The 22,154-nt window shown below is 40.6% G+C and overlaps 1 protein-coding gene across 3 annotated transcripts in view; it reads left to right on the top strand.

The window, feature by feature from the left end:
• NELL1 (neural EGFL like 1) overlaps positions 1-22,154 on the top strand; it is a 746,684-nt gene that overhangs the window by 125,024 nt on the left and 599,506 nt on the right. For all 3 annotated transcript variants that reach the window (XM_004418527.3, XM_087433086.1, XM_004418526.3), the window contains exon 5: positions 18,850-18,946. In XM_004418527.3, coding sequence (XP_004418584.1) covers positions 18,850-18,946 — 97 coding nt within the window. The remainder of the gene's footprint in view (positions 1-18,849; positions 18,947-22,154) is intronic.

Raw genomic sequence — 22,154 nt, 5'->3', positions numbered from 1 at the left:
GGGTCTGCTTCTTAACACTGCATTTGAGGCCCACAGTGAGGGCTTCCCATCAAGCCCATTAAATTAAATCCTTTGGGCAAGTTTTCAGGACTGTCCCATGCTTTTTTGGTATAGCCTGATTGTGAAGCTCAACGGATGTTTTTTTCTTTAACTTTTTTTAAATTATGAAAGGTGCTTGCTTGATTCACAAGATTAAAAAAAAATATGTACAAGAAACTATGAGGACAGAAATTCTAAGGAACAATATGAAGCTTGGGGTAAAAGTTTTTGCAGTATAAGATTTTCCTAGCTTTATATGATGGAATATCTAACCTTTATTATAATGCATTCCCCACATAAATTACATATGTAATAGAAGTACTGAATGACATATATAGGAGAGGTGCCAGCTGTTTAAAACCGTACAATACTGGTCACCCTGCCCTTAATTACATTGGACAGAAGTGATCATTATTAACAGTTTTATTTTTATTCTCTAGATTTTTTTCTTTTCGCATACAAACACATTCTTTTCCATAATGACACAGCACTATATGTATTGTTCTTCAATTTGCTTTTTCATTTAAAAGAATAAAGCCTGGTACACTATTGGTGTGTAACAGGCACATATTCAGGAGGAATGAGGGCGGCTTTGTTTCTTGTAAGACCGTCTGGGGAGCTCAGTGCCTTGGCCGTCTGTGGAGTATTTACTTGCAGGCCTCTGGCCTCCTGCTTTGGGCTGTATCCATGCCTCTGGCCTGTCACAGCAGTGTCTATTGAAACAGGGCAGGGAGCCAAGAGCCCCTGCCCTTGGATCAGCAGGTCCTGTCTCAGCTGTGTAGCTAGGTGATACCGTGACAATTAGCTTACGCTGAGATGGGAGTTAGAAGATTGAAGTGGATATGCGATGAGGGTCAAATGCACTGAGACTGGGTGTAATGTTAAATCTTATTTTGTGTGGCTGAAGTGGAGCTGGTGCTGTCCGGGCTCAGGCATCAGGTGACACAATGAGAGAAAGTGTAGTGTAGTGGTTAAGAGCCCAGGCTTTTGGAGTTGGACAGTCCTGGGTTTCCACTCCGGCTCTGCCACTAGCTGTGTGACTCTTGGCAAGACACTTAACTTTTCTAAGCCTCAATCATAAGATCAGGATAATGGTAATACCTCCCTCATGGGATTACTAGAATTAAATGTGACAAAGCACATGCATTAGATAGGACACTGCTGGTTGCAAATAACAGTAACTTAAACAGTAGGGATATGCAGATAACATTCACTTAAACAAAAAGTTTAGATGAGGCAGTGCCTGAGATGAGTTGACGCTCAGATATCATCTGGGACGATGCATCCGTTATATCTCTCTATTCTGTCATCCTTGGCATTGTCTCTAGGTGGCAAATGGGACACGGGTCACCATGATTGTCATAAATCAACAACTTTTCCTTATACGGTCCTGGCACATTGTTCCCTCAACAAAACTTTAAGCAAAGTTTTGATACTTTAAGCAAAGAAGGAGAGGAAATGGCTCTGGAGGTAGGCTGTCAAGTGTCGCCACAGCATATCTATAGTTTAGCATCGTGCCTCATAAGTGTTCAATATACATCGCCATGATGCTGAATTTGATAATGATGATTCTTCTTCCACATCTGAGTAGAGAAGAAGTGATCAGGAGGACAAATCCAAGGAGATGATACCAGTGTCTGATTCATCAGGAGTCATTTATATACATGGATGCGCCTGCCCGAGGGAATCTTCAAGTACTTGATCCAACAGAGGAAAGAACATGAGTGGGTCTGAGAGGTCAACCCGGCTGTTAACTCCAGAGTCCATCAACCCTGTGGGCAGGGGCAGCTCTTGTTAGGCCTTCACTTTGGGAAACCTGGCCTCTGCCCTCTCACAGGTCCTTTAAACACAGCTGCCCCTTCCCTATAAAGCTGATTGCAGCTTTTCCCAGGCCTGCCTTCCCACTCCCTCTCACCTCTTTGTACTCCCAGCTCTTGCCTTCTTGGCCTATATGATCCCTGGCTTTTGATGCCTGCTTCTTTATCTGATTAGTTTGGCAACTCGTTGGGATTCCTTCTCTGTTTACTGACCTGGGAGCTTCATGGCCCCACTGCCTGCCTCACTCCGTGGTGTCCCTGCCGGCAGGACAGCCCTTTCCTGCCATCAGGGCAGATCCACTCCTTGGCTTTGCTGATTCCCTGGTGTTGACACCTTGCCATACCTTTATCTTTTATTTTCCAGCTATACTTAAACTGCAAGTTGGGTCCCCAGCTTCAGGGGATGCTGCTTACCCCCTTGAGGGTAGAGCCGGGCGGCAATGGGATCGACATCTGCAGATGGGTTTCAGGCTTCACTTGGAGGAACTCTGAATCCTGGAATCCAGATTTCAGTGGAAAAGAAAATGGACACAACCTTTATAGTATCCATGAATCTTTTCAATGTACAAACTAGGTGACTGAGCCTTACCCTGAATCTCATCCTTGCTAAGTGCCCCATGAATAGGGTTACACAACATCTGTCAGATGAGCAATCACTGGGATTAAGCAAAATGTCACCTCCTTCTAAAGGGACTGTGCTTAGGTGTGGACTCCAGTCTTCCCTCAAGGGGGAGCTGGAGTGGGATGGTGGGAAAAGCCTCCGAGTCTGGGCTGGGTATCTTCCATTGGCTTCTCCAGAAACATTCTCTCCCCTCTCTACTCTGCTCTGTGTCCTAGCAAAGCTGACCTGCATGGACTGCATCTGGGTTCCTTTGCCATCCACACTCCTCTTGAATTTCATCAGGAAGAACAGGCAGGTCGGAGGGAGGGAGGAGAGGGTACCTATACCCCTAGCTCCTTCTCTGTGGGGTCACTTTGGGCTGGCTGTGCCCCTCCACTGAAAGCACAGGCCCTCTCAGGCAGCCCTTTCTGGGTTCTCTGCCCTTTTATGCCCACGGAGGAAAGAGCTCCCTGATTCCCTTTTCACAAACTCCGTGGTGATACACCATCCCTTGTGCTTTATCTACTCCCTGCCCATACTTCTGTAAATAATCCCCTTAATTTATTATTCTCTTTTCACATTACCAAATCTCAGTATACTATTTCCCACCAGGACCCTGACTAGCACAGGTTCAAAGTCAGAAACTCCAGATCACTCTCTGGCTTCACCACTTCCTAGCTGTGTGTCCTTGGGCAAGTTCCTTAACCTCTCTGAATCCTGGGCTTCTCATCAGTAAAAGGGGGGTGGCACTAATCCTTGCTTCTGTCTACCTCTCTGGGAAAAAACAAAGAGTGTGACAGTGTTATGTAAACTGTAATACGCTGGGCACAGGGAGGGGTTCTTAGCACCCTGATATGCCAGGGGCTTGAAGCGGGACTTGGGGAAAGCAGAAGGCTTTGAGGATGGAGCGTGTAGGTCTCCAGAGAGGGCTCTGCATCCTCATGTGCTTCTCCAGCACAGTTAATGAGAAGCGTATCTGACAGGAGGACGGGACCCAACAGATTATTCTTCAAAGCCAAGCCCACAGGATCTCCTTCCCCATTCACCTCAGCCCACAGGTCCAACTCATGTGGAATACAGATAAGATCCCCTCCAATTATAGTCAAATTATTTAGTGATGGCATTAGCTTCTGCTAAGATGGATTCTCTGATAAGGCCTTTGGAAAATATAATTATGTGCTCAAAAAAGAGGAAACTGTCAAACTGGTGCTAAGAGACATAGATGAAAAGGCCAATCCCTTGGCTTTTGTTTTCTGTTATTCAGAGAGCCCGTATTGGCAAGAGGAAATGCTGTTGTTTGTGTCCGTGATAATCTGACACTGGTCACTAAAGAGAAATGGCAGCGGTGTTTACGTTGGAAACTGCTCTGGAAGGCATTGTGCCTGAGCTCCGAGGGGGGATGCAGTGCGGACTCCAGCTGATCACTCTCTGTCTTGTCAATCAGCTCATCCTCTTTTGTTGTCTCTGAAGGACTTTTGCTGTGTGACATCATCTTGGTTGCTTACCTGGTCACAATTCTATGTTGTCTCATTCTCCCTGACCCGTACCCCTTACCTCCAGTGAAGAGTGTCAGCAACTTGGACCTGTTTTACTGCTGTGTCCCCAGCACCTGGCCAAATGTCTGGCACAGTGTGGATACTTGTTTGAGTACTTGTTGAATTAAAGAATGAGTTAATTAACAAATGAAGGAAGGAATGCTATGCTTAAGTGGTTGTGTTAGGCATGAGAGAGAATTCTGGGCCTTTAAGGAGCTGACATCTATTATTCTTTCCACAACATTGAAGAGATGGGCATAAACCCAGAATTGCAAGACGTAAAATGTTCAGGGCCCTAACAGAAGCAAAGACACAGGTCCACTGTTGCAGGATTCGAATATGGGATAAGTGACTTCCAGTGGAAATGAGGAAGGGAGAATGAATGGCAGTTTGAGAGCAGGGCTTTAGATTAGAGCCAGACTGCTGTGTTCATATCCAGATCCTGCGTTTCCCAATGGTTTCCTGTTACCTAAGTTAATTGGGCCACAGTTTTCTCATTTGTTTAAAAAAAAATAGATTAACCCTACATCATGAGTTTAATTGAAGTAATATGTGGGAAACGTATAGGTTTATGTCTGGCACATAGTAAGCACTTGGTAAATATTAATTCTTATTATTATTACCAATAGTAATAGCGGTAATAGTAGTAGCAGTAGGAGGAAAACATTACAGAATAAAGTTTAGTGAGTCCTAGCCAGTAGATGAAAAGACTTGGCTTCAGGCTCTCATTCTACTCCTCAACTTTGTGCCCTTCGGCAAGAACTTTCTCTGGGCATCATGCAAAATGAGGAGCTTGAACTTGATGGGCACTGGGTGCCCTTAAACTATGATTATGTGCTTAGAGCTGGGCTTGACAGATACACAGTATTTGTGTATTAGAGAGTATTGTGTGAGTGTGGGGGGATAACTTTCCTTCTGATTTTCATTTTTTTCTGCTCACACCATAAGGTTATTTAAGAGGAAAGAATATCCTGTCTCTTGTGCCTTGCACCCCAGTATGCACACAGCTTTATGTACAGAGGAGGTTCTCAAATACCCATTAGTTGCTTCTTGGCTGACTGATTTGGTTGGGTGGTAGGGTTAGAGCCCAAAGGGATCCAGAAGAGAGAGAAAGGAAAAGGTAAAGGATCATTTGATTCTTTAATATCTACATTGTCAATGAGATTTGCTTCATTGTCATTCATATATACTTTAGGTAAAAAGAGAAATAGAGAGAGAGTGGAAGATAAGAAAGAGTAAGTAGGAAAGGAATGAATAATATTTATCAGGCACCCACTGTGTATTGGGAATCCACATATAGCATCTCATTGAACCTTCAGAACAACCCCGTGAGATGTGGGAGCAGATGTTTTTAAGGCATCTTCATTTCCATTTTGACCATGAAGAGGTAGGATCAGGGAGGGTTAACCTGCCTAGGTCTTAGACGTTGGAGGCAGGTTAGAGGTGGGAAACCCAGGACAAATATTATGTAAATCTACTTATATGAAATGTCTAGAATAGTCAAATTCATAGAAACAGAAAGTAGATTAGAGGTTAACAGGAGCTGAGGGGTGGAAGAATGAGGAGTTATTGCTTAAGGATACAGATTTCGTTTGGGGTGATGAAAAAGTCATGGATATAGATACTGGTGATGGTTCCACAACATTGTGACTGTAACTGATGCCACCAAATTGTATACTTAAAAGTGGTTAAAGTGGCAAATTTTGTATGTATTTTACCATAATTTAAAAAAATTAATAATGTAATATAGCAAAAACCATTAAAGTATATACTTTAAATGGATAAGTTGTATGTGAATTGTATCTCAATAAAACTGTTAAAAAATTACAATGCAAGAAAATAAAAAAGTCCTAATCTACATATTGAGTGGGCCCATCATTAATCTGGGAAAATTGACCTATAAAATCAACTTTCAGATATATCCTAGTAAGACTACTAAATTTTAAATAAAAGAAAAACTATTTTCGTGACTTCAAGGCAAAAAGATTATATCACTTACAAAGGAAAGAAATTCAGGTTGGCGTCAGACATTTTGACAGGAACATACAAAGCAAGACAAAAGTAGCATTTTCAATAAAACTTGAAGAAAGATAATATGAGAAAAGCTTCCCAGTTGGACAGCTGTGTTGAGAGTTGGTGTATTATACAGCCCGGTAAGTGCTAGGAAGGTGTCTTGTACTAAGTGACCAGAATGTAGAAAGGATGGAGGCAAGAGAGTGCATGGAACTCCCAGGACTTGCAAATAGTTCAGCATGGCTGGACTCTCTGTAAAGTGAAGTAGAGAGACTCCTAAGGCCTTAGATTTCATCAAGTAATACATTTATTCATTCACTTAATTGATATTTCTTGAGTAGTAGTATTAAGTGCCCAGCAGTGCCCAGTTATGTGTTGACTGAGAGTTGTTTATGAGATCTGTATATGAGATCTATATAAAAAGATGAGGGGGAGGTTAAAGAGACTGGGGAACAGGCATACAAATATTCATTTATGCATGGAAATGTTTACTTGAGTAATTCTTTAGTTATTCCAAACATCCTCTTTCAATTGAAAATTTGCATTTCGATCTTTCCATCAACCTAGTATTGGCAGTGTAGGTGGACAACTAATCCATTTAAGAAGCAGAGGAAGCCAAGCCAGTTTACCCATTGGATAATCATTATACAATCAGAGAGATGGCTGCATCCAGGAACTGATCAGACTGACACAAGTGCAAAAATAAATGAGATGAAAACCACTATTCTTCAGCGCATATTCTGTGCCTGGCACTGGTCTAGGTATTGGGGATGCCATGGCTAATAGGGGCTGGTTTCTGCTTTCAAGTTGCCCACCAATTCATAAACTGCTGATTACATCACAGGATGTAGGTGAGGTAGGCATCAAGATGTGGTGAGATCAGATTTTTTTTATCTTCATATGCACTGGCAAGTGGGCATCCCAAGACTTAATGCAGTTCTTTATTTAGGTGTATAATAATTTAGCTTTCAGTGTATCTTCCTATATACTTTTGTGTTGGTTAAGACACTTAGGTTCTAAGTAACAGAAATCAACTTGAATAACTTGATCAAAAAAGGCAAGATTATAAAAAGGTTATTAAATTGTCTCATGGGCTAAATATAAGGAAAGAGATGTAGCTGGGTCACTGGGAGGATCGGGAAAACCAACAAGCATTCAGGTAGCTCAACACCACTTGTGCCGTTTCACATCAGTATTAGGCAACAGTTGTCAAAGTAATTACAGTATCTCATTGAGCCCTCCAAAATAGGTAAGTAGAGCAGGCATCATTTTCTTTATGTAAAAGGTGAGAAAATGACTCCAGGAAGATGGAATGATTTGTCCAAGGCCATGTCCCAAGTCTAGTGGTGAAGCCCAGAATGTGGAAAAGAGCGTTCTGACCCTTGGGTCTATTCTTTTCCCATTAGTCTTTGTCAAAATCACCTTTTCTTACTAGCATGTAAAATTTCTGTCTTCTTATAATTTCCTCACCTTCTTAATTTTTCTTTTCTCATTCATTTTGGTTTGGAATTAGAGTCACCTGTGTGTCCTTAATAATAGTCTTATTTGAGACATCTCTGGAAACTGTCTTTAATTCATACCCTATAATCTGAACATGAAAGGGTCACCAGGAAAGGGGGATAATTACAGAGCCGAGTATGAGATATCAGTCGTCTCAGTGATTTTCTTATTATCATCCATGAAATGCCTTATCAGAAATGGGCCATTATAGTTTAAATGATCTGACGGAGTTTGAAGAGGATTTGAAGCTTCATCAGACACTTTCTGAGCTTGGAGTTGTAGCCTCATTGTTTTCCAAATTCTAATTTTTCCTCCATAATGAACAATAACTTTTTGATTAAACAGCTGGCAGTTACTATTGAATGCCTCACATTTAATAACAAAAGTCTTCCTTGAGAACAGGAAATTTTATCTAAATTGCTTTGCTCTTCTTCCGTGATCAGGAATTTCTAAAGTCTGACAGGACTGAGAGCATGAAAAAATAAAAATTTCTTCTCTCAAGAAGGTGATGATTAGTTTTTGAAAGAAAGAGCCCCAAACTAAATGAATAATTCAGTGTACTTGCTACAAAGCAGAAGTCAAGGCACACAAGTTGTCCTCCTTGTAAACGTTATTAAAAAACAATCAAGTCTGTATTGACACGTTTATATTGGGAAGACTGTAGACAGCAGCTGAGGGAGAGAAAAACAAATGGGAAAGCACCACTTAGTAGTCAAGGACCTTCTTCACTATTTTTGTTCTTAATATGAGGAGCCACCATTGTTCAGTGAATGCTCTGTGCCAAGCACGGGACTGAGAGCTTCACATATTAATTAATTAGTGCCCTAGCCGTGGTCCCTTGCTGCCCTCCTGCTGGCACTTCCCATTGGCTGAAAACTGACTGGATCCAACAGGAGAGGGAACCTGTCAGTCTCCTTTGGCACAAAGCAAGGCAGAGAGGGGCCAACAGTTTATCTGGAGGGGGCAAATGGAGGTATCCAGCTACCCTTAATTTATATGTCTTTGTAGCATTTGCTGCTATTTGAAATTAAATTATAAAATCATTTAGTTTTTTATTGTTGTTCTACACTACACTACACTATAGTGCAGGCTCCAAGAGGCCAAGGATGCAGTAATATTCTTGTCAAAATAAATTTACAAGTGTCTGCCTGTATATTATCTGTCCATCCATCCATCCATTGATCTCTCCATCATCTACACAACTGTGAAGGGGGTGTGGCCCAGAGAACTCTTTTGTTTCTTTATATGCACCACAAAAAGGTAGGATGCTGAGGGAGTTTTTCTCTTCTCTGCTCTGTTTTCTTTTTTCTTAATTCAAATAGAAAAACCTCTAGAAACAGCCCTCTAGAGGAGGTCCCTCTGTGCCCCTCTCTCTGCCTTGGAAATGCCCTAAGCAGAGTCCTAACTGCTCTCATCATAGGGTCAAGACTAGCTTGGCTGCAGTGAGCTGGGGCAGGAGCTCGCAGTCAAGCCTGACTTTGCTGCTTGAGGGCAGACGATCCAAATAAGGCCTCCATCAGAGATTATGTTCTACGGTGGGCCCAGTGGAACCTGTAAGTCTGGTTTTATGAGAGGCCTAGACATCTGTGTTTTTGAAAGGCTTGCTAGGTTATCCTAATATCTAGACAGGTTTGGGAACTGCCAAGGGTCCTTATTGGTGCTTTCCAAGGTTCTGAAAAAGCAAACAGGTCAAAGAATACGGAACCCTGCCTGAATCGTGGGGCTGCCAATGTTTTGGGTGGGGGTGGTCTCGGGTTGTATCAGGATTCATAGAGAGAAAAATATTCTCCTGTCCCTCATCATGTCTGCTAGACCCTGATATATTTTACATGGGTTGTTTGGAAATGGTCAGTCATCAGGCCTTTGGGGATGTCCATTTGATCTGGGAAGCTTTAAAATGTTACATGAGGGTGTCACATAGGCTCTGTGCATGACAGATGGCTTTTGGATGTTTGTATATTAACATAACAAGTAGCAGATGGAGGTTGGATCAGAAGACCTTCAATGTCCTTTCCGACCCTGAGAGTCCTGGTTGCCAATGTGTGCTTTATATGAGCAGTAGGCTTTTGATTTATCATAACATTTAAATCTTCATCCAGATGAATAATGAAATGGTATTACACTAAATTATCACCCACTCATGAGTATCAGCAAATATTTTGGAGGCAGCTAGCCTGGGGTGTAATTAAACACTATGAGCAGCACGTTTTGTCTGAACTCCTGGAAAAAATGGGACCAATGACTATGGCTTCAGTGTGCCATCGGTGGCAACACCTAGTGATTTAGGTGGCTCATACTCTCCTTCTTTTCCTATCAGATTGCTGCCCCTAAGCTCCTCTTTCATAGAAAGCTGACACTGGGTACTATTCTCTAAGCAATTGAGCCAAGTGTCTTAGATGAAGTTTCTAGTATTTTTTTCTAAAAATATTTCAAATTAAAGTATCTTTTAGATTGTTCTATAAAGATAAGTGCAATAACATTAATAATGTTCCACTTTAAAAAGGCATTTTAGAATTTACAACATGCTTTTATGTAGATTATCTCTTTTATGTTCATCAAAAGCCTGTGCAGTAGATATTGTCATTAGAAGTTTATGTGTGAAGAAACTGAGGGCCCAGAGAGGCTCGTTAACTTGCCCCAAGTCACAAAGTGTAAACAGTAAAGGTTAGACACACATGGAAGTTTTCTGACTCTAGTCCAGTAATCTTTCTGTATCTTACACTCTTTATGTAACCCTGGGTGAATATTTGCCTTTTTAAGAGCAGAATCAATAGAAGATTATAAGGCAATATGGCATGGCAGCAATTTACATCTGGATTTGAATTTAGGCTTTGCCATTTACTGAATGGTCTTAGGCAAGCCATTTAACCTCTGAACATCTGTCAAGTGAGTATAGCAATGCCTGCTTTTAGGGTTATTTTAAGGTTTATAAAGTATGTAAAGTTCTGGCATGTAGTAGGTACTCACTCAAAGGCAACTGGTATAGTTTTGAGGCAGTGTCTGTCTGAGTTAGAGCTTTATTGTCCTTGCCAAGTGGTCTTCCATCATCTTCTGGGACACCCTTTGGACACTGGAAGTTCAATGCGTCTCAAGCTGCCCCTTTCCTCTGTTTTCGACTGCTAGAAAATTCTTCCTATCTTGAGCTGAAATGCCTTCTTGTAGGTTACCCCTGTTGGCATACCTTTTACCTCTTTTAGCTACATGGGACAAGCCCAGTCCCTCTTCCACATGACAGTTCTCCAAGTATTTGAAGACTTTATCATGGCACCCCTTAATCTTCACTTCTTCAGACTGAACATCTTCTGTTTCTTCAATCATTCATCATTTGATTTGGCTCACAAGGCCTTCACAATCTTGTTTGATTCTTTCTGAAGTGTGTCTGTTTATCATCTGAAAGTTCCTACAACTAAATGTGATTGTTTCTGGGCAGATTGATTCAGATTAGAATGAGATAATTATCTTCTTCTCATGGTACAGTTTAAGATGACAACATCCTTTTTGACAGCCTTATGTCAGCTCACTGCTGACCAAAACAGCTACGTATTTCTTTTAATATGTATTTCTGTTAAGCCTTAGATCTCGCATTCAGTCTTTGAGAAGCAAAGTCCCTATGGGACCTTTCATGTTTCCACGTTAAATTTCATCTTGTTTGATTTGGCCCTAATTCTTGACTATTAATGTCTCTCTTAATCCTGATGGTATTATCCTAAATCTGTTGTGATTGAAACAATCACACCAACTTCATGTTTTCCTGCAGATTCAATAAGCATATCTGCTATTATACTGCCAAATCATAGGTAAAAATGCTAAATAGGAGAGACTTACATGAGCCAGTTATTTGACCCAGATCCACAATTAGCATCATCTTGGGATAATATCTGAATCGTGAACTTTAGGCAGAGAGTAAGGGTTGGTAAGAAGTAGTGGGAGAGAGAGATTAGGGGCATAAAATATGGTTAAGAAGGGAAAGTACCCTTGGTGTAGAGATCCAGATGAGGAGAGAAAAATGAGGTAGTAAAATTTAATTGCTAGGCAAGAAAAAGCCTGAGTTTGACAGGTGTTTTCTAAGTGGATGAAGCAGGTCCCATGAGGTCTTCTGGGAAGACCCCTCCTCTCTTTGGAAGGTGTCCACACCCTGCTCTGGCAAATTCTCTCTAGCAGTATTTGCAAATCTCCTTTGACCACTGCTGCCTTCTCACTTACCATCACAAAGGCACCTCCTTCCTGATTGATTTCCAGGTTGCCTCCTCTTTTTTTGTGCGCATTTGTATTAACTCTGCAGCCAGCTGCTAAGGAATAGTTTGGAAATCTGCTGAGCCCTGCCGCCACCCTCCCTCCAGAGCTCTGTGTGGATTTAGCTTAGAATTCAGTTATTACATGTTGGGGGCATTCTGTATTCATCCCTACCATCCATCTCCCCGATTATAGCCTTTTTCTCCTGTACAACGCCAGAGGTGCATTTTTTAATCTTGTCATTTGTAGAGTGTTATCTGGTTTTGTTCAACAGCTTGGTAGGAGGAGATAGTAGAGTTCCTCTTTGGGGCATTGCTTTCATGTCCTTCTGGTACAAGCCCTGTGTGATGTGCATTCCATGACAGCAAATAATTAACAACAGCCAGGCAGCCTGACATGGAAATTCAACAGGTAGTTCTTCAGTGTACACAGTTGGCAAACATTCCTATCAAGCTTTGAGGAGCTATTTTGTAGATTTGCCTTGACCCATGGAATGAATGCCCAACAACTGTCAGGGCCAAGAAGAATGCCAATGACACCAAAGATGTCCTTTCTTCTAGTAGAGCTTAAGAACTTGATTATTACACTTGCCCTATGAGGCCTAGAGAGGGAGGATAGCATTATGCCTCTTTTAGTGTAAGGCCAAAAGAGGGGCTTGGCCTCTTGTGCAAGGTCACCCACCCCCATGTTAGTAAAGGGAAATAGGATGGGAATTGCCTTTTATTCTGTGTAGGGAAGTTTCTCCAAGGAGCGCCTCGATATTCACTAGTGCCAGCTAAAAGGCAGTGAGAGTGAGGCTCTGTCTCGCAGAGGAAGGTCCTTGCAACTTTCCTCTTCAGGGAGAGTATGAACGCTTTTCTTCAATTCTAGGCAAGGCACAAGATAAACCTCTTCATTTAGCATCTCATTTGGGCTTCATATTATCTTATTGAACAGCAGCATAATACATGTCGATTCACATGGTTTACATTGGAAATTCATTCTTCTGTATAATTGGGAAAGGTACTGTGGAGTCACTTCAGGGGCCTTTCCTCATCCAGGTAAATAAAAATCCAATATTCCTTCATGAGTAGTGTTGTTGAACCACTGCATTGCCTTGTGTTGAGCTCTGAGGGCTTTGTCTCTTAATAGAAAATCGAGTTCTTCATAGAATATTGACTGGTCTTTTAAGCAAACAGACACTTGCCAGGGAGGGCATTCTTAACCAAAGTCATGAATAAAGAGAAGTTTTACCTTGTAAAGAAAATTCCTAATGTGAGCCCTTGATTTGGTGACTGACTTTCACAGGGAGCCTGTCAGTTACTCTTTGCATTGTTCATTCCTCTCAAGCAGTTTTTATGTTTGATCAGCTGTTTAATTTTGCATGGTATTGTATTAGAAATGAGATACTCTCACTTTAAAATACTCAAAGATACTAATGGCATGCAAAATTCCCATAATTCTCCCAATATAGCTTAATAGGCATCACCTCATTGGAGTGCTGGGCCTAGAAACGTGACTAAGTGGGAACTGGATTTTCTTCAGGCAAGAAAAAGGGTAGATTTTAGATGAGGTAGAGTAAATGCATTATTTGTGTCAGATAGCCTATGGGAATGTGATAAGTTTGGGCTGATTATAATGCCATCAACTCAAGCAGTAAATCGTGCACTTATCAAAAGGGACTGTGCTTGATCTCATTAATTTTCAAGTTGCTGACTATTTCTCTTGCTCTTTCTGAAATACGTCCATCTGGCTTTCCTGTCAGTGCGTTGTCTGCTCAACAGATTCAAACGTGCTGTCCCTGTCTTCCGGGTGAAAAGCAGTTAGAGGGGTTCATCTTGCTCTTTCTTTCGGGCTTCTAGTATAAATCTCATGAGTGGGGGATGGTGGAGGAAGACACTTGCAAAGGATTATCACCTTTCACTCGTTTTCCTTGAATGCATTTTCCTCAGGATTGTCTGCATCAAGTGTTGAGTTTCACTACCTGACTTCTCAATCTGTGTTATTCAGTTTTGTGAATTGCTCATCATAATGTCTTTGCTGTAGTACTTTAGGGCTTGTGTAACTGTAGCCCTCCCATTCTGAAGGTAGTATCAAGGAGCATTCAGTAATTCATTCAATAAGTGTATGGAGTAGGCACCTACTTTGACAAGACACTCTTCCAGACACTAGAGATACTGCCATGAAAAAGGTAGACAAGGTCTCTGCATTAAACATGCTAACTTTTGATCAAAGGAGACAATCTAGATAATTTTGGAGCGTCACTTGCTTTGATAAACGTAAAAAGAGCTAAGTGATGAGTGGTTAGGAGCTGCTTTATCGAGGACGGTCTGGGAAGGTCTGAGTGCAGGTGCAGGGATGCTGCTGGGAGGGTTTCGCTTCCTCCACACTCAGCAGATAATCGGGAGTAGTAGCAGTCAGGAAGTACGGGCACAACATGGAGGTGAAAGTGCTGGGCCCGGGGTCCCAGGAAACACTGGTTCCTCCTTCCTTGGCGGGGAGGTCTGGGAAAGCAGCCAGGACCAGAATCTTAGAGACTCCAGTGGGTGGTGCTAGGGTGGAGGTCATATGCTGAAGTGCTAGAGAGAATGTCCAAATGGGTCAGCCAAGTGGGGAGGGTCTCAGCGATCAGAAAAGAACCAACATATAGGGCAGCATATATAAAACATAATATGAAAAAAAAGGATGTGTAAAGGCAGTCGGAAATAAGAACTGAGAGTGGGGGCCTTCGCTCACTGCTGACATTTTTATTTACTCAGAAACCTTTTCTTTGGATTGGCAAAATCCAGTTAAGGTACCAAATGGACCAGGCAAGGGCTTAGTACTAGACTGGGAAAAAGTGTGAGGAATAGTGTCCTGTCATCTTTTACTAATTTAAAAGCAATGTTCTTTTTTTTTTTTGGGTTAATGATTATGTCCAAACATACAATTTACTAAATTATAAGATATTTCTTTCACCTCTTCCTTTTCTGAGCCCTTCTCCAGTCTTAGGTGAGTTTATGATGAACTTTCAACAAAAATCCAAGTTTTGTAAATGTCAAAGAATTATATATTTTGGAAGGATGTAAAAGGTATTAAATAAGATGTTTGCTTAGTATTTTGACTAATTTACGCAGAAAAATTTGTGACTTATGGCTTGAAAGAATTAAAAGAAGCTAATGAATGATATTTTAAAACTACTGGAATTTTAGGATGTCATAGAAAGTAAACTTTGTCCAAATATTGTTTTTAACAAAGTTTATTACGTAAATAGATCATCAGCTTGCTCTGTAACATCGGGTTAAGTGGCATGATAAGGTATGTGCATGCCTTTGTCTGTCTCAGGCATTTAACTAGAGGGCAAGGGCTTGGGTGTATTAATTTCGCCCCAGTATGTGTATCCCCATAGCCAACACAGTGTCACACGCATTGTAGACAGTCAGATATTTGTTGATGGGAAGGAAACCTCATTAACCAGAGTGCTGGAATATCAGAAGGTTCCATTTCCTTACCACACTGGAAAGCAAGAGGTTCTCTGTGTTAGCTTTGACTTTTTACTTCACTTGAGACTAGATTTAGTGAGAGATCACTGTGTCCTGCCTATCTATTTCCATGAGCCAATCCACCCAAGCTGTCCCCCAGGGATTAGCAGCCATTTTGCCAAGATTCTGATTATATTTGTCTGGCGTGTTGGTGATGTAACTCCCCCTGTACAGGGTACAAGTAGGGATGTGATAATTCTATTTCTTAGTTTATGGTGTGTTATCAGCATTAGTCTGTGCAATACTCCTTTCTTGTTTCCTTCATTTATTCATTCATTCATTCACTCATTCACTTTTTTTCCTCTTCATCATTCCCATTCCCTTAGGAAAACACTATCATATACTTTATGTGAGTTTAAATTTGTATGCATCCTTGGCCAATGGTATAAAATTGTTTTGAATGTGTGTATTTTTTAGTTTACATACATTATAGACTTTGTTGCTTTTTTACTCTATTTTTAAAACTTTTTGTTTTAAAATAATTTTAATCTGACAGAAAAGTTTTAAGAATGGTGCAAACAGCAATCATATACCCTTTGCCCAGACTCTGCTTTCTCTCTCTCTACATAACAATGTGTGTGTTTACATATGTATGTTGTACTCAGATACACACATTGTTATTTTGAGCCCTTTGAGAGCATGTTGCAAACATCATGACCTTCTACCCTTAAATACTTCAGTGCATATTTCCTAGGAAAAAGACATTCACTTAAATACACACCACCCAGTTCTCACAATCAGGAAGTTGAACGTCAACGCAATACTATTATGTAATCGACAGTTCCTATTCAAATTTCACCAATTTTCCCACTAATGTCCTTTATGGAATTTTTTTTCCTGCCCCAAGATCCAATCCAAGATCCTGTCTTGCATTTAGCTTTTATGTCCCTTTGGTCTCTTTTAATCTGCACCTGTTCCTCAGTCTGTCTGTATTTTTCATGACATTGACATTTGAAAGAGCACAGGCAGTTATTTTCTAGAATGTCCCTTAAATTGTCGCATATTTTCTCATGATAAGATTTCCTCTGTGTGGGTTTTTATCTTTTAGTACTGTGTTTTTAAGCTCTCTTCATTTTGCTATGTCTGTTTCCAGTTTGTTGATTCTGCCTGCTGCATGGAATTCTCGAGCAAGGGCTGCCTCGTGGTGTGAATTGGCAGGGCTGCCAGGAAGGCAGCAGCCAGCAGACTTTCTTTGGCCCCGGGAGGGGATCCTGACAGGGACTATGTGACCCTGGAAATCAGCACACCCCTTTCACCCGGGCGCTGTGGGCGCTGCTTTAGCTGATAGTGGCCTCAGATGTTTGCTTCCTCAACTATTTTTAAGGCACAACGAGTTGCTATGCTTGTGGAAGATAAGGCCGGATAGGAAGTTGATCTTTTAGATTATTCCTTCCTTCTGTCCTTCCTTCATGCACTTAATAAACCTCGATTAGGAGCCTATTCTGCTCATTGAAGCTCACTTTCTAGCATATTGAAAACCAAAAAGAAAATGTTTGAATTGAAAGCTCTTCTTACCCTGATAGACGCAAATGTTTTAAGATGAGGGTTAAGATAAATAGTTTGATGCTTTCAATTTATTAGTAAAACAACCTCATAGAAAATTATGCTTCTTCCTCTTCACCTAAATACGGTGATTTCTGTTTCTCTCTGCCCTCCTCTGAAATTCACCAACATCGAACAAAATTTTTGTATTGTTATCTCCATAGTTCATAAATAATTTTGTATTCCACTTTCCTCCAGTGAAAGTTATTTTGTATATACTTTCCCATATTTTATAACCTGCATATTTATCACTCCTAATCACTGTAGTAAAGTCTGTCAAGTTGATCTACTATAACGTATGTATTTCTCTTTTGTTGTAAATTTGGCTTGTTTCTAGGTTTTCGCTATGAGAAAAAAACCTTTTTTTAAGGAAATATATAGCATGTTCTTCTGTTAAAGTGGTTTTGAGAAGTTGTTTCATCTAAAATGGTTCATTCTAACATACAAAAACGGTTGAATTCCTGTGGAGAAAACACAGCCTGTCTTTTTTAGGGAAACTTATTTTTCCTTGCTTACGTTTTCAGCCTCCATTTATAATGGAAAGATAATTAGTAGAGAAGGACCTGATGTATTTAAAGCTTTGTCAGTTGAATGCCTTGCATGTATTGTTAGGAAAGAGCGTGTTTCCAGCGGAGAATAGGAGAGTAATGGACGATGTGGTTAAGATCTAAGGCTGCAGCCTGACAGCTCCCAACTGCAGCAGCCCCGCAGTCATTCACTTGCCTTGACACAACTGAACAATCTTTCAGTTCGTCCACGCCTTCCCTCTGAGAGCCGCTGGAGGAATACATCACCCTCGGGCAGGAGGCGATCAGCTGCAGCCCAGCGGGGAGACTGATTAGCTGTTAGACCTCTGGACCGGCCTGGGGCTGACTCCTCCCGCAGCCTCTCTGGCCGAGGACTGCGGAGGGCAAGTCGTGGACAGGCCCATCATGAGGAACTGAAATTCACAGACGGTCCCTATATCTCATCCCTCTCCGAACCTTCTCAGCATCTTAGGACAAGTTCAAATCTCAGGCAAGCTCTTCCTTCTGCTTCTCAGCACTCAAGCGCTGGGAGGTACTTGCCAAGAGTGAGAGGGGGGCTTGTGATCAGCTGGGGTTGCATGGACTGTTTATAAAGACAGCACAGCAAGATTTGTGACTGACTAACTGGGGCTTGGTAGGGCAGAACAATTGAGACAATTCAGTTGTTCAGTGGGTTCTGTAGGTACCTTCAAAGATCCTGGGGCTGTTGCCTCCTCTGTATTAGTTTATGTCCTTATGCGTCATATGAAGATTCTCTTCATGTACAGAATTTTGTCTTACTTCTGCTCCGTGAGGGCAGACTGTGTGTATCTGGTTTATCGCTCTGTCTCCTATTGCCTTGTGTGGAGCTTGGGGCATAGAAAGTGCTCCGTGCATATGTCTCAATTGGATGATGACTTCAGTAACTTGATATTATAGTCGAAGCACATTGTTATCTGGGCAGCTGCTACTCACTTGTTTAAAGGGTGCTAGCAGGTTACTGTAGAAATGAGTAGCATCTAATTAAACCAAAGCCAGGGAGTGGTAGAAGGCAAAGAGAAGTGCGTGGGCTTTGGAGCCAGGCAGATGGGAGTTCTCACCCCCACGCTGTGACTCTGACTGTCTTCACCTGGTTGACCCATTTATGTCCTCTGAACCTCAGCTTCTCACCCGTAATGTGGATAAAACCACTGTACTCACAGAGGTTGTGTCAAGTTCATTGCTTAGAATAGACACTCAAAAATGTTACCCTCTTTCTCTTTCCCCTCCCAAAACCACTGTACTCACAGAGTTTGTGTCAAGTTCGTTGCTTAGAGTAGACACCCAAAAATGTTACCCTCTTCCTCTTTCCCCTGGGCCAGGAAGGGCCCAGATAATGTGTCCAAGTCTTGTCAAGAAACAGATCTCCACAATCATGTTACCTGTCATTTAAACTGTGCCACATTAAGCTGGCTCCATCTCTCCGAACCAGTAGCTAATGCCATGAGTACTTCAAACAGCATGTGTAACTTTGGGTCCTGCCTTGAGCCTCCCCATTGATAACTGTGTTCTTTGCCCCTACAGGATTTATGAACGTGTGATAGACCCTCCTGAGACCAACCTTCCCCCAGGAAGCAATTTATGGCTGGGTCAGCGCAACCAAAAGCATGGCTTATTCAAAGTAAGCAATATTTTCTGCTTTCACCACATGCTCCTCTATGTGTTTGATATGAATTAAATCATTTAATTGTCATAGTAATTCTATGAAGTAGGTGCTTTGAAACTAGGCAGAGAGTTAAGTGACTTGGTCACACGGTTCACTCTACTGCCAGGTATGGATGATGCAGAATGTAAATGATCCTCAAAATGTTTCTCATTAACCTAATTCTGGGAGACTAAAGATAATCTTCACATTCGTTTCCATTCTCAGAATATATGTTAAATCAGTTTGGGGTGAATATCTACATATGCAATGGGAAACAAATCTCAACTTGAATGAGCTTTGGTTTTCTTGTCTATAAAGAGGGTACGACAATAACTGAATTATTATACTTCATAGAAACATGAGGAGACAGTGATAAAATGAGTTGAACATGATAAACACATCATGAAATTTTAAGATAGTCTTGTTCTTCAATACAATGGTAGACTTTTGCTTCTGGCAATACGGTAGACTAAATATTTAAAAAATCCTCCTGCTTCAAAATGCCTATAAATGCTGGATAAAACAGAATAAAAATCTTTTAAGAGTCGCCATTGCACTTACAAGAAGGGAGATCCCTGGAGGCCAAATATATGGCGGGAAGTGAAAACCAGTGGGGTGTCCGCCAGTGCCAGGAATTCAGGGACTTAAGTTTATTCCTTTTCTATTTATTTATTGCAACTCTATTGAGATATAATTAACATAAAACATTGTGTCGGTTTAAGCTGTACAGTGCGTTGACTGAATACACTTACATATTGCAAAATGATGACCACCATAGTGTTAGCTAACACCTCCGTCACGTCACATAATTACCATTTCTTTTCTGTGGTGAGAACATTTAAGATCTACTCTCTTAGCAATTTTCAAGTATACAATACAGTATTATTAGTTATAATCACCATGCTATACATTAGATCCCTAGGACTTATTTGTATTATAACTGCAAGTTTGTACCCTTTGATCAACATCTCCCCTTTTCCCCTACCCTCCCATCCCCTGGTAACCACCATTCTAGTCTCGGTCTCTATGAGTTTGGCTTTTTTAGATTCCAGATGTAAGTGATACCATACAGTATTTGTCTTTCTCTGTCTGACTGATTTCACTTCACATAATGCCCTCAAGTTCCATTCATGTTGTCTCAAATGGCAGGATTTTCTTCCTGGCATGGCTGAATAATAATCTGAATGGCTTATGGCTGAATAATAATCTGTTGTATATATATATATATATATATGACATCTTCTTTATCCATTCATCTGTTGACAGACACTTAGGTTCTTTTTATATGTTGACTATCAGGAATAATGCTGCAATGAACGTGGGGGTGCAGGTATCTGTTTGAGGTAACGATTTCATTTCCTTTGGATGTCTACCCAGCATAATATGAAGCCACTCAGAAGTGGGATTGCTAGATCATCTGATAGTTCAATTTTTAATTTTTTGAGGAACATTGATACTGCTTTCCATAGTGACTGTACCAATTGACATTTTTATCAACAGTGCACAAGGGTGCCCTTTTCTCCACATACTCGCCCACACTTGTTATTTCTTGTCTTTTTGATGAAAGCCATTTTAACAGGTGTGAGGTGATATCTCATTGTGATATTTTTTTTCTTGCTGAGGAAGATTCGCTCTGAGCTAACATCTGTTGCTAATCCTCCTCCTTTTGCTGAGGAAGAATCACCCTGAGCTAACATCTATTGCCAGTATTCCTCTATTTTGTATGTGAGCTGCCATCACAGCATGACCACTGATAGATGAGTGGTGTAAGTCTGCACCCGGGAACCGAACTTGGGCCGCAGAAGCAGAGTGTGCCGAACTTAACCAGTAGGCTACCAGGGCTCGCCCTCTCATTGTGATTTTGATTTGCATTTCCTTGATGATTAGTGATGTTGAGCACCTTTTCATGTATCTGTTGGTCATGTGCGTGTCTTTTTTGGAAAAATATCTATTCAATTTCTCTGCCCATTTTTTTTAAATCGGGTTGTTTGGTTTTTGGCTACTGAGTTATATGAGTTCTTTACATATTTTGGATATTAACCCTGTATCAGATATATGATTTGCAAGTATTTTCTTCCATTCAGTAGGTTGCCTTTTTATTTTGTTGATTGTTTCTTTTGCTGTATGTAAGCATTCTAGTTTGATGTAATCCCACTTATTAATTTTTGCTTTTGTTGCTTATGCTTTTGGTATCATATCCAAAAAATTATTGCCAAGGCCAATGCCAAGGAGCTTTTTCCATATGTTTTTTTCTAGAATTTTTATGGTTTCAAGTCTTATGTTTAAGTCTTTAATTCATTTCAAATTAATTTTTATGAATGTGTAAAATAGAGGTCTGGTTTCATTCTTTTACATGTGAAAAACAATTTTCCCTACACTATTTGTTGAAGAGACTGTCCTTTCCCCATTGAATATTTTGTCAAATATCAGTTGACCATATATATAAGCGTTCATTTTTTTGGGCTCTTGATTCTGTTCCATTGGTCTATGTGTCTATTTTAATGCCAATATCATACTGTTTTGATTAGTACAGCTTCGTAATATAGTTTGAAATCAAACTTTGGCTTTGTTCTTCTTTCTTAAGATTGCTTTGTCTATTTGTGGTCTTTTGCGGTTCCATACAAATTCTAGGATTATTGTTTTCTATTTCTGTGAAAAATGCCATTCAAATTTTGGTAGGGGGTGCATTGAATCTATAGATGGCTTTGGGTAGTATGGACATTTTAACAATATTCTTCTGATCCATGAACATGGGATATCTTTCCCTTTGTTTGTGCCTTCTTCAATTTTTTCATCAAAGTCCTGTAGTTTTCAGTGTACAGATCTTTTACATCCTTGTTTAAATTTATTCCTATTTCATTGTTTTTGATGATATTGTGAATGGGATTGTTTTATTTCTTTTTCTGATATTTCATTGTTAGTGTATAGAAACAAAACTGATTTTTGTATGTTGGTTTTGTATCCTACAACTTTGCTGAATTCATTGATTAGTTTTAAAAGTTTTTCATTGGAATATTTAGGATTTTCTATTTATAGGATCATATCATCTGCAAACAACAATTTTACTTCTTCCTTTCTAATTTGGATGCCTTTTATTTCTTTTTCTTGCCCGATTGTTCTAGGCTAGGACTTTCAGTACTGTGTTGAATAAAAGTGGTGAAAATGGTCACCCTTGTCTTTTTCC

This window comes from Ceratotherium simum, chromosome 7, assembly GCF_057802395.1.
Source record: "Ceratotherium simum simum isolate JZ-2026a chromosome 7, ASM5780239v1, whole genome shotgun sequence".
Lineage (NCBI taxonomy): Eukaryota > Metazoa > Chordata > Mammalia > Perissodactyla > Rhinocerotidae > Ceratotherium > Ceratotherium simum.
The sequence above is the reverse complement of the archived record's forward strand: the minus strand, read 5'-3'. Positions and strand labels throughout refer to the sequence as shown.